At 40.3% G+C, this 13,911-nt stretch overlaps 1 protein-coding gene across 5 annotated transcripts in view; it reads right to left on the reverse strand.

Moving 5' to 3' along the window:
- The window catches only part of itfg1 (integrin alpha FG-GAP repeat containing 1), a 578,524-nt gene that overhangs the window by 550,982 nt on the left and 13,631 nt on the right, over positions 1-13,911 (reverse strand). For all 5 annotated transcript variants that reach the window (XM_034185393.1, XM_034185381.1, XM_034185366.1 and 2 more), the window contains exon 6: positions 13,688-13,782. In XM_034185393.1, coding sequence (XP_034041284.1) covers positions 13,688-13,782 — 95 coding nt within the window. The remainder of the gene's footprint in view (positions 1-13,687; positions 13,783-13,911) is intronic.

Genomic DNA, 13,911 nt, shown 5'->3' on the forward strand with positions numbered 1-13,911 from the left:
ACTATAGAGCACACTTTGCACAAGGAGATGCTGGATGATGCTGTAAGCCTTTTCTGCGTACACGCCACAAACAGAGTTGCTTGAGGTATGCTAAAGCACATTTGGACAAGCCCGCTTTGGAATAAGGTGCTGTGGACTGATGAAACTAAAACTGAGTTATTTGGACATAACAAGGGGCGAAAAAGAACACAGCATTCCAAGAAAAACACTTGCTACCGACAGTAAAATTTGGAGGTGGTTCCATCATGCTGTGGGGCTGTGTGGCCAGTGCAGGTACTGGGAATCTTGTTAAAGTTGAGGGTCACATGAATTCCAGTCAATATCAGCAGATTCTTGAGAACAATGGTCAAGACTCAGTGACAAAGTTGAAGTTGCACCGGGACTGGATCTTTCAACAAGACAACGACCTGAAACTCTGCTCAAAATCTACTAAGGCATTCATGCAGGGGAACAACTACAACATTCTGGAATGGCCATCTCAGTCCCCAGACCTGAATATTATTGAAAATCTGTGGTGTGATTTTAAGCGGGCTGTCCATGCTCAGAAACCAACAAACCTGACTGAACTGGAGATGTTTTGTAAAGAACAACGGTCCAAAATACCTTCAAACAGAATCCAGACTCTCACTGAAAGCTACAGGAAGCCTCTGGAGGCTATTTCTGCAAAAGGAGGATCTACTAAATATTGATGTATTTTTTCTGTTGGGGTGCCCAAATTTATACACCTGCTTATTTCTGTTTAAAGAATTATTGCACACTTTCTGTAAGTCCTATAAAATTCCTTTCACTTCTCAAATATCACTGTTTGCCTGCTATATGATATATTTAACTGAAATTGGTGATCTAAACAACCAAGGACTTACAAAGGAAAATCATGGAAATCATCAGGGGTGCCCAAACTTTTGCATACAACTGTGTGTGTGTGTATAGTACTGTTCAGAATAATAGTAGTGCTATGTGACTACAAAGATTAATCCAGGTTTTGAGTATATTTCTTATTGTTACATGGGAAACAAGGTACCAGTAGCTTCAGTAGATTCTCACATATCCAACAAGTATAAGTAAGTAAGTAAGTAAGTTTTATTTGTATAGCACCTTTCACAGACAAGAGCCACAAGGTGCTTCACAACATAAAAAGCACAATACACCACACAATACACCACACAGAGGCCAAGACATTTAAAAACATAGCATAGCAGCCCAAAACCTAAGCAAAAGCTTGTGTAAAAAAGAAGGTCTTAAGTTGGCTTTTAAAAGTGTCAACAGAGTCCAGTGAGCGCAGAGAGAGCGGGAGACCATTCCAAAGCCTGGGAGCAACAGCCTGGAAGGATCGCTCTCCTCTGGTTGAAAAATGGGTGCGTGGAACCATCAACAAATTTTGATCCACAGACCTCAACACCCTGGCAGGGGCATAAGGCTGGATGAGGTCACAGATATAGGAAGGCGCCTGACTATGTAGAGCTCTAAAGGTTAAAACCAAAATTTTAAAATTGATCCTGTAGGACACTGGCAGCCAATGAAGCTCCTTTAAAATTGGGGAAATGTGAGTCCTCCTGTTGGCTTGTGTCAGAATTCTCACTGCAGAGTTCTGTACCAACTGCAGTCGACGCAACTCCTTCTTGTTTAGACATGAAAACAAACTGTTACAATAGTCTAAACGTGTTGACACAAAAGCATGAATAATAAGCTCTAAATCATTTCGTGACACCATTTTCCTGAGCTTAGAGATGTTTCTTAGTTGAAAGAAGCAGTTCCTTGTCAGCTGTTTACAGTGCTGTACTAAAGACATATCTTTGTCAAAGATGACACCCAAGTTTCAAAGACTTGATTTTGCAGACTGGCCCAGGTCACCCAAGTACTGTTGAATACCTGGAATATGGGCATCAGGGGCAATAACCAATGTCTCTGTTTTGTCTGCATTGGGCTGAAGAAAGTTATTCCTTAGCCATTGTTTTAATTCCACTAAACAATGGAGGAAGGAATCGAGCTTCTTAATCTCAGACGGCTTAAAGGAGCAGTAAAGATGGATGTCATCCGCATATAACTGGTAAGAAACATCAGTGAATCTTTGAATGATCTTACCTAAAGGGATCAAATACAATAAAAACAAAATGGGGCCCAAAAGAGAACCTTGAGGGACTCCACATAACAGGTCCGCAAACTCTGACCTTATCTGGTTAGCAGAAACGCTAAAGCTACGCCCGGACAAATATAAGAAAAACCACCGAAGAACTGACCCCGACAGTCCGACATGATCCCTCAGTCTACTCAGCAGGACCTGGTGGTCAATAGTATCAAAGGCAGAGGACAAATCATAGAGTACTAACATAGTGCATTTCCCATCATCAGCAGACATCATAATGTCGCTGGACACTTTCAGAAGAGCCGTTTCCGTAGAGTGTTGTCTACGAAAACCGGACTGAAACCTGTCATGAAACCACCCTCTCGAGGATCTTAGACAGGAATGGGAGCTTAGAAATAGGTCTAAAACTACTTAGCTCCATTTGATTTAAACCTGATTTCTTCAGTAGAGGCAACACTATGGCATGCTTGAAAGCACTGGGAAACACACCGGTGGACAGAGCAAGATTTACCATTTTAGTAACACACAGACCTATTACCTCAAATACTTTAGAGAAGAGCCTGTAGGGAAGGATGTCCAATGAGCAAGAGGAAGGTTTCATCTTGTTCACCAATGCCGAAATATCAGCAAGTGTCACAGCCCTAAATGAAGACCAAATGCTGGGGACAGGCTCAACAACAGCAGAAGTACCACACGGGGGGGGGATTTTATTCTTGTTCAACTTGATTTTGTCAATGAAACACACAAACACAAAAACAAGACCAAGCATTCATGATATGCACACTCTTAATGCTATGAAATTGGGCTATTAGTAAAAAAAAAAAGTAGAAAAGGGGGTGTTCACAATAATAGTAGCGTCTGCTGTTGATGCTACAAACTCAGAACTATTATGTTCAAACTGCTTTTTTAGCAATCCTGTGAATCACTAAACTAGCATTTAGTTGTATAACCACAGTTTTTCATGATTTCTTCACATCTGCGAGGCATTAATTTTGTTGGTTTGGAACCAAGATTTTGCTCATTCACTAGTGTGCTTGGGGTCATTGTCTTGTTGAAAAACCCATTTCAAGGGCATGTCCTCTTCAGCATAAGGCAACATGACCTCTTCAAGTATTTTGACATATCCAAACTGATCCATGATACCTGGTATGCGATATACAGGCCCAACACCATAGTAGGAGAAACATGCCCATATCATGATGCTTGTACCACCATGCTTCACTGTCTTCACTGTGAACTGTGGCTTGAATTCAGAGTTTGGGGATCGTCTCACAAACTGTCTGCAGCCCTTGGACCCAAAAAGAACTTTTTTACTCTCATCAGTCCACAAAATATTCCTCCATTTCTCTTTAGGCCAGTTGATGTGTTCTTTGGCAAACTGTAACCTCTTCTGCACGTCTTTTATTTAACAGAGGGACATTGCAGGGGATTCTTGCAAATAAATTAGCTTCACACAGGCGTCTTCAAACTGTCACAGCACTTACAGGTAACTCCAGACTGTCTTTGATGACCCTGGAGCTCATCAATGGGTGAGCCTTTGCCATTCTGGTTATTCTATCCATTTTGATGGTTGTTTTCCGTTTTCTTCCACGCGTCTCTGGTTTTTTTGTCCATTTTAAAGCTTTGGAGATCATTGGAGATGAACAGCCTATAATTTTTTGCACCTGCGTATAAGTTTTCCCCTCTCCAGTCAACTTTTTAATCAAACTACGCTGTTCTTCTGAACAATGTCTTGAACGTCCCATTTTCCTCAGGCTTTCAAAGAGAAAAGTATGTTCAACAGGTGCTGGCTTCATCCTTGACACCTGATTCACACCCGTTTGTTCTACAAAATTGGCGAACTCACTGACTGAATGCCACACTACTATTATTGTGAACACCCCCTTTTCTACTTTTTTTTCCTAACAGCCCAATTTCATAGCCTTAAGAGTGTGCATATCATGAATGCTTGGTCTTGTTGGATTTGTGAGAATCTACTGAATCTACTGGTACCTTGTTTCTCATGTAACAATAAGAAATATACTCAAAACCTGGATTAATCTTTTTAGTCACATAGCACTACTATTATTCTGAACACTACTGTGTGTGTGTATATATATATATATATATATATATATATATATATATATATATGCATGCATGCATGTATAAAAGGGACAGCACAGTGGATTAGTGGGTAGCACTGTTGCCTCACAGTGAGAATGGGTTTGATACCTACCTGTGGCCTTTTTGTGTGGAGTTTGCTTGTTCTCCCCATGTTTGAGTGGGTTCTCTCCAGGTGCTCCAGCGTCCTCCGTCATCCAAAGACATGCAGATTAGCTGGGTTTGAAACTTTAAAAATTGTCCATAGATGTGCGTGTGGGTGTGAATGGGTGTGTTTGTCTATATGTGGCCCTGCAACAGACTGGCGTCCTGTCCAGGGTGTACCCCGCCTCACGCTCTATGACTGCTGGGATAAGCTCCAGCACTCTTAATTGGACTAAGCGGCTGGAGTACACACACACACATATATATATATATATATATATATATATATATATATATATATATATATATATATATATAAAATTTGAATTTATTAGGCACCAATGCAAAAACAAACAAACACTCATTTGCAGACCACAAAATCACTGCAAAAAATATATATATATAAAGTGCCCTCCAAAAGTTTTAGAACACTTGGTATTTAACACGTTTTAATGTTTATGCCTTTTCAAATACAAAAAATACAAAAATGAAAAATAAAAAAATCTTCCTTAAACTCAAACTGAAAGAAAATCTTTACAACTTGATCTAAATTAATTAAAAATATAAAAGCCAAGACGGTGAGTTGCATAAGTAATGGAACACTTTGGTATAATACCTGTAAATAATCAGTTTTATTGCCAGTTTTCTTCAGACAAGTCAGGGGATGAATACATAAAACACTGGCTTTTATATTTTTAATTAATTCATAAAATTGTGAGAGTTTTGCTTTCAGTTTGAGTTTAAAGAAAGATAATTTTATAAATGATTTAATTTTTTTTATTTTGTATATGAAATGGCACAAGCATACTAAATGTGTGATTTTATATATATATATATATATATATATATATATATATATATATATATAGCAAGAAAGAGAGCGAGAAAGCAATTTACTAAATTATTATTTCATGCATGAACAAAGTTAATGGTGTTGACTAACAACAATGTCCAGATAAAAAATGTCATAAATATTTGAAGCAACCATCTTGATGGAAAAATTGTGATGATGGGGGCTCAGGTCAAAATGCTGTTTACTATAAAAAGAAAGTAGTGTCCATTCTGAGAGAATACTGTGACAAACTAGTATAACCTCAGGCAACAGTCACTGCACTGCATGCAGAAAGTGCAGTGCAGTGCAAGGCCTCATTTATTCCCATTATTCATCATTCACCTGAAAAAACACCCATGCTTACCAAAATAAACCGTTTCTTTTGCCTTTTTGACACTGGGCCAGTGTTCCTTGGCATGAAGACAGTACAAACACCATCACTCAAGGATCTGGTGCATCACACCAGGCTTTCCTAACGCCTCTGTGTGCTTGCTTCAAATTTCCATAAAAAGGGAAATTAGAAGACCAGAAATGGCAATAAATGTAACTGATGACAGTTTGCACAGGGTGATTTTTTTTTCCTGTTCTGCTGGATTGGGGGGGACTTAATTTTTCTTATTTGAATGAAGCTCAACCAGTAGACTGAGATCACGTTTTATCACAAAAGTACAGTAAAGTGAATGCAATACACCCTCTGCTGTGTCAATTCCCCAGCCAATCTCACGCTCCATTGTCCACTCACTCATGAACAAGACCCTGAGGTACTTGAACTCCTTCACTTGGGGCAAGACCTTATTCCCTACCTGGAGTAGGCAATCCATCGGTTTCCTGCTGAGAACCACAGCCTCCACTTTAGAGGTGCTGATCCTCATCCCAGCCACTTCACACTCAGCTGCAAACCGACCCAGTGAATGCTGAAGGTCACAGGCTGATGAAGCCAACAAGACCACATCATTTGCAAAAAGCAGTGATGAGACTCTGAGCCCACTAAATTGAAGATCCTCCTTCCCTCGACTACGCCTCAATATATTGTTCATGAATATCACAAACAAGACTGGTGACACGGTGCAGCCCCAGCAGAGGCCAACCCCCACCGGAAACAAGTCCGACTTACTGCCAAGAACCCGAACACAGCTCTCACTTTGTGAGTACAGAGACTGGATCGAGAAGGGACCCTCACTCCATACTCCCGCAGCACCTCCCACAGTATCTCCCAGGGTACTCGATCCTACACGTACATGTCTCAGACCTCCATGCAATGTTGACAAGAAATCTCATCAAAGACAGTCCCTCCACACCCAGAGCCTTCAGCATTTCTTGACAGATCTCATCAACCTCCGGTTTCTTAAGGTGTTCCTTCCAGTGATGTATTACCTCCTCAGTTGACGTCAAGAGTCCCATCCTTACTATAGACAGCTTGGATGAGTCCCCATTTTCCTCTCCTGAAGTGCCCCACAGTCCTCCAGAAGCACCTTGGTACCAACGAAAAGTCCTTCACCATGGCTGCTCCGACCTCCTACCACACCTGCTGCTTTTCCCCCTCAAAGCAGAGGCTGCTGCCCTTTGGGCCCGTTGGTAGCTTGCAAGTGCCGGAGTCCTCTGAGATGACATATCCCGAAAAGACTCCTCCTTTTGTTGGGCAGCTTCCTTGTCTACCAGTGTGGTGTGGTGTCCACTACGGTGTTCACGGGTTGCTACACCATGAGGCACCTAAGACCTTCAGGCCACAGCTCCCTGGTGCAGCTTCAGCACTGGAGGTTTGCCAGCATTTTCCCCAAAACAAGTCAATTTGCGATTACAATTACTCCAAAACTGTAAAATTAAAGGTAAAATGTTGCATTGTTCCTCTTTAAGCTTTCTTCTTACCAAATTAAAATATTTCATTTTCATTTCATTTTCAAAGGACTGCACCTTAAATGAATAAAACTTTAAGTTTATTCCACCGGTTGTCACTTGTAATATTATACTTGTGATTAAACATTAAATATAAATAAATAATAAGCCAAACATTTTCTCCCACACAGTTTCTTGCTCTATTGTAGCAGCAACAGTGTTGCACTGACCTTTTTTGTATTTTTGTGATTGTCATGGTGAATCCTAGTAACACTGCAAAAAAGGCTGTTCTGGAATTAAAAACTCAGAATTTCCCATCTCAGGTAAATGAATTAAAATTTCAAAGACAGACTCAGAGTTTGTTGAAGCTCCTTTCTGGAACAGGCACCAGGTGTGCCATCAACTGAGCACAAAAAAAGTGTAAGTGCAGAAAGCCAAGAGTAAAAATGTTTGCTGTGGTATGTTCATGTTTTTGTGCTTTAGAGCATACGGCAGCCTGTACAGTAGCCATTTCCAAAATAAGAATGCAGTGGCCCACTTTGAAATCTGAAAATCTTTGGCAGCCCACCCAAATGTTTAGTCACAAGTTTGATGAACACTTGGGGTGAAGATGAATGATTCTCATAGAAGAGGTCATATAAAAGAATACCATTTTCATGTAAATTAAACAAAGTAAATTGTAAATCCAATTTTTTTAATAATTTATGATTGCATTTTCAGAATAAACAAATGTTTTGATAATTTTAAACATTATAACGCCCTGTACAATAAAGGACAGAGTCACCTCCACCTCCTGAGGAGACTGACATCCTTTGGAGTGAGCAGGCCTCTGCTTAAGACCTTCTATGACACTGTTGTGGCCTCTGCTCTCTTCTACGCTGTCGTCTGTTGGGCCCCAGGCAGCACGGAGCGGGAGGGAAAGAGACTGAATAAGCTGGTCAGGAAGTCCAGCTCTGTCCTGGGCTGTCCTCTGGACTCTCTGGATGAGGTGGCTGAGAGGAGGGTGTTAGCCAAGTTCAAATACATCATGGAGAACTCCTCTCACCCTCTGCACCGGACTGTAGTGGAGCTGAGCAGTTCGTTCAGTGACAGACTGAGACACCCTCAGTGCAAGAAGGAACGATAACGCAGGTCGTTCCTCCTTGCTGCTGTCAGACTGTACAATAACACTGTGAAATAACCACATGCATTAATATGTCCACAAATCATGTGCAATAACAATTCGTGTACAAATCCCTGCACTAATGTCACCTTGTCACATTTAAATTCCACTTCACATATTGTAAATAAGATGCGCCTATCTCTTTTTCAATCCCAATCATGTTTATATATATGCATATTTATTAATATATTTGTACACATATATATGCATATGTGTTTGTGTATAGGTATGTGTGTACGTGTGTGCATGTATGTATATATATATATATATATATATATATATATATGTGTGTGTGTGTGTGTGTGTGTGTGTGTGTATGTGTGTGTATATATACATATTCTATTTCTACCTCATTTTCTTATTTCATTGTACTGTTACAAGTATTATTATTATTGCTTATCCTTGCACACGCTGTTTGACAAACATTTTCCTCTACTTGCACCCATCTTGTGTGTTTTTTAAAGAGCTGACGTAACATGTGAATTTCTCCTCTGTGCAATCAATAAAGTTTTATCTTATCTTATCTTATACCAAAGACATTTTATTTATGAATTACATTCATGTAATTTCTTCATGATCTCTAATGTCCCACACTTTGGGAATAACTGCTGCAAATTCATACTGGCATGCTTTATATACAGTTTATACTGCACACCTTTATTTTAGTTACTATTGTTGTTGATGTTTCATTCAACATTCCTTACATTTTAAATTAAACACAACCTCAGCTGGTGTCTGACTGTCACTCAGCTAGAAAGCCTTTTCTACTTTAAAACCTCATGGTGATATTTGGTCAAAATCACCCCACTTTTTCATCCAAATATAGACTTAATCCCTCAACAATCTACAGCTCTTCTTGTAAGCAACTGAAAAAAAGCAAATCTGTTCTACTTGCAGTACTCTTCCCCACCACCACATCATTAGTCAGACAATCAACAAGCTACTTAGGCACAGAACTAGCTTAATTGGATGTTGTACAAGGCATTACTGTGTCCGTTGCCTAGCAATGGAGCCTGACAATATTGCAGTCTTTGTGAATATTTCCCTGAAAATGACATCTATAATTACTTTGCAATTATTACCTTTTTTGTGTAACAACTTCTTATCTGGGTCTTGATAGCTTTCCATCTACCTTTTCTGAATTGATATGATGAAATATAACACCACAGGCTACTGTGATACTGCCGTGGAAACAGAGCTAATAAGGCTGACTAGTTCCAGTGAACATTATTCAAATGATAAGAAAATGTCCTCTGGACATTTGACTTTAATCACAACTGAAACTTTAAGAGCTCCTGAAGCACTTTTTCCTCATCAGGACCATAGTTTCTATACAGCTGAACATAATGGCTGTCCAGAAAGAGTTGCTTTGTGACTAATTAGCTGTCAGTATAGTAAGCAGAACAGCACCAGAACCTCCACGCCTAATTGCGTCTTTGCATTTCTTGTGCAAATGAAAAGTAAGGATACACTTCCAGTACCTTCAGTGGTAAAACATTAAAAAAACAATGAATCCCTGATGATTTTCTTGTGCAGAGGATGATCCACATCAGAGCTGTGTGATCCGTGCATGTCACATTTTCAACAATTTTGAACCCAACTCTGATTTACAGCATCTGGCAATGAACAAGAACAACCTACCTTTCAGACCCTTGAAATCCTACATTTGGAGATGTAGGACAGAATCACAAAGGACAAAAGTACTGGAGAACAACAGAGCATGAGAAGCTGTTGTGAAAGCAGCATTCATGGAGACACCGGCTGAACGAGGATGATGGCAACAAAAGAGCTGACAAGCCATATGCACCCTGTCGCCGCCAGGTTAGTTGGCTGCCTGTTCCAATAAGCACACTAAATGAGGTCTTGACTTTGGCCAGGAAACAATTCCAGACATATTAAACAAATACAAAAAAAAAAATCTGTGCGAATAGTGCTGATGCAGTAAGGTCAGCTAATGTACTTCAGGGCAACTGTTTACAGCTATGACACGGAGAACAGATGAGTGACACTGTTCAACACAAGGAGGTGGTGGCCTGGAGGTGAGAGATGCAGGCGTATGATCAGTGATCTTTTGTTCAGCTCCCTGATTAGACTGGAATCTCACTGAGGTATGCTTCAGCAAGGTCCTTAATCTCAGTCGCCCATCATGCATGGCAGCATGCATGCAGACACACACACACACACACACACACACACACACACACACACACACACACACACACACACACACACACACACACACACACACACACACACACACACACACACACACACACACGATGAGGACCATCACAGAATACAGACTATATACAGTCTGATGCTCTAAAAACATTCAGCTTCAACTGCAAATCATCTCAAACTGGCAAGCTACAAAACCCAGATTGTCTTCCACACTCAGTTCTTCGCAGTCCCCCGTTGCTTAAGCCATACTGTGGTGCTCCAGCCGGTACCGCTTTGAGGAGCAGGTGGTCACAGCGGAAACTGAGCCATTCTAAAGACTCACCCGTTGCCTTGCTCAACACCCTCATGCACTTCCTCCGCTAATTGTCTTTCCCACAATCATTTTCTTTCAACCCATTTAACTGAACCCCTCTCCAAACATTTCACTTCTCCATCATCCTGTCGTGTTTCCTGTTTTCTCAGTCTCCCACCATCTGCATGCCCTCACAGAGAACAGCAGCAAAACACTGACACAGACCAGATGCAGAGCAGAGTCGACTTATTCCACCAGTTTCCTACTCGTGCTCTCTTGCTCCTGTGGCACATTCACCCACAGCAGTCAAACACAGCTGAACACACTCCAGAAATCACAAGACTTTAATGACCTGATATACGAGGTCTGTTAGAAAAGTAACTGACCTTTTTATTTTTTTCCAAAAACTATATGGATTTGATTCATATGTTTTTACGTCAGCCAAGCTTGAACCTTCGTGCGCATGCGTGAGTTTTTCCACGCCTGTCGGTTGCGTCATTCGCCTGTGGGCAGGCTTTGAGTGAGCACTGCTCCACCCCTCTCGTCGTTGTTTCATTGCAAGGAAATGGCGGAATGATTTGGGCTTTTTTTTCCATCAGAATTTTTTCAGAAACTGTTAGAGACAGGCAGCTGGAAACCATTCAAAAAATTTATCTGGCTTTCGGTGAAACTTTTACGGGCTTCACAGAGAATAAGGAGTGTTACTACAGCTTTAAGGACGGCCCACAATGGCACAGGAATTACTTATGAAATAAGACACAGGTTGGGCAAGCCAGCAAATACTCCTAGTGAGTGAAGTGTTGTACAGCACAACAAGTACTCCATACACAATACAAACCAACCATGCACAAGAATCCCATCTGAACTAAAATATATTTCAAAAGATCAAAATCTGTTTACTCTTAATCTCTAGACAGAAGAAATATAACACAAAATCAGCTCTGTACAGACTTTGACAGAATGATAAACCACACAACACAAAAGACACCTGCAGCAAGAAAGACATGACTACATCCTGACTAATTTCATCAAACATGGGGATTTGTTTCCAGAGGGGTGGGAAAAAAAAACCCTCTCATAAGTCTAAGTGACAATGTTACACTCAGTGGGCAGGACAGACATGGTGTGAAACAACAATAGCAGGATTTCTGCATTCACTGGTGAAGAAAATGGCAATTCTGTTCTCTCTTAGTCAACGTGAAAATTGGTAGTGCTAAACACATTTTGGTGTCATGTGTATCTTCTGCAGCTGCATTAAGAACAAACTTTGTGGAATATCCTTCAAAAGGCAATCCTCAATTCAAGTATAATTACAAATTGCCCAGTGACAAAATGAGAAGCATTTTAAGCATGAACGGATGGTGGTGTGTAGAAAAGTCATCAGCCAGGCAACAAACAGCAGTTACTCACTCGTGCACACCTTGGGCAATTTTAAGTGGTACACACTTTCACATTTCTTAAGCAAGCAACCATGTTTGTTTCTGTACTGTGAATTAATTATGGTAAAGTCAAAAAACACTTCAGCAACTTTCTGGTGTTTGACAGACTGACTATGTTTTTACATGACCACAAAAATTGGTCAGGTACTTGGATTTCTTTCCAAGTTGGTGACCTCAAATTGTTATTTTCAAAACTTCTGGCAAAATTTACATCACAGCATTTCCACTTGTCATGGCTGTCCTTGTATTTTAAAATCATATCGTTTCAAGTTTGCTGAAGGTTGGAGGGGTTTTTTGGGCTGCATGCATTCTGCTCAGTGGCACATACTGCTTGTGCAGCAAAAACAGCGAAACAGGTTCTCTGACCACTTGTCATGCAGACACAAAACAAAGGTTGTCCATCTTGGTATCTTGTGTTTTATCTACATGCAGTGAGCTTTGTACGCATTTGTCAAGCAGGTGATCCAACTGCACTATGTGTCACCCAAACTCGTTTTCCACAGCATGTGCTCACTCAGGATTAACGTAACCTGAGGTGATTTCCCATGCCACTCTAAAATTTAGTGACTGGGTTTAAAGAACAGCACCAAAGCGGACCACAGAGATGCCACAGTGGGCCAAAGAGGTGCCTGCCTATGGTTGCCACCTCTGAGAGTCTTCTCCTCAGTGCAGTCTTATGTCACTTTGACTGGAACTTCAATAACCCATTGAGAATTAAATAATTATAATTATCAAGTGGGAATGAAGTGCAGATATATAAAGCAAAGATAATCGTTGGTGCAAGTGAATGAATACATTTTAGCAGCGGTTTGGCTGATGAACAGATCTGATCCACAGATCTCTACTAGCAGTCTTTGTGACCAGACAAGATTATTTTCACAAATGAAAATACACTTGTACATATGTGCAGACATGAAAGACACCAGATTAGCAGTATGCAGGCATCAGAGAAAATGGAATATTGGTCATAAACCTAGGTGTTCACTGGATTTCTTCCAATCATGGCCTTAATCTGATAGAGACAATCACAATCACATTATACCATTTACACAGACACTTTAATAATCCGGTAACTCCACAACTTTGTTTTCTTTTGTTGTTGTTGTTTGTTTTCTGCGTGTGTCCGTAAAACATTGTCATTACTCCCTCCTGAACACTGGCACTTGCTGGATGGATCACGAATGTCCACTAATATCAAATTAAACACCTAATATTTAAAGGCTATAGTCAGGGCAGGGTGTGTGCCCACATTGTTTATATTTTTCTTGCTGAAATAAATCATACATATTTCAGTACTGAGTGACTAGCACAATCAGATGAATAGTCTTTTGTCTGCCAGCAAAGAAGCTAGTAGCTTCAGCTGTTTGGATGTCCCAATTCTGCCTGCTATGACTTTGCGTCCCCACCAGGGGTGGGCTTGCCCCAGACTCTGAAAACCAATGATGTGAGACAAATCCTGATGCAAATACATACAACAGTCTCACCACAACACTGAAGAACAAAGAAAATATTTTGCCTATTACAAATGTACAAACCATTCTTAAAAAATAAATAAATAAAAATAAAAAATAAAAACATTTTTGAATTGTTTATCATGTTTAGAAATGACTAAATTTACCAGCAGTGAAGTCCATGTTGAGGTCAATGAAAGCATTGGAGTGTGGGATGCGCATAGCAACAGGTGAACTCAGTGCATTCTGCCACTTTTCGACCCTAAAGTGAAGAAGAACCAAAAAATAACCATGAGCAACAAAGTTCAGTAGGTCATGAACTAACTGAAAGACTGAATCCCTTAACCGCAGGTACATTGGAATTGTAAATCGGTGAGAACCACAAAATCCT

This window comes from Thalassophryne amazonica, chromosome 2 (assembly GCF_902500255.1).
Source record: "Thalassophryne amazonica chromosome 2, fThaAma1.1, whole genome shotgun sequence".
NCBI classification, from domain to species: Eukaryota; Metazoa; Chordata; class Actinopteri; order Batrachoidiformes; family Batrachoididae; genus Thalassophryne; species Thalassophryne amazonica.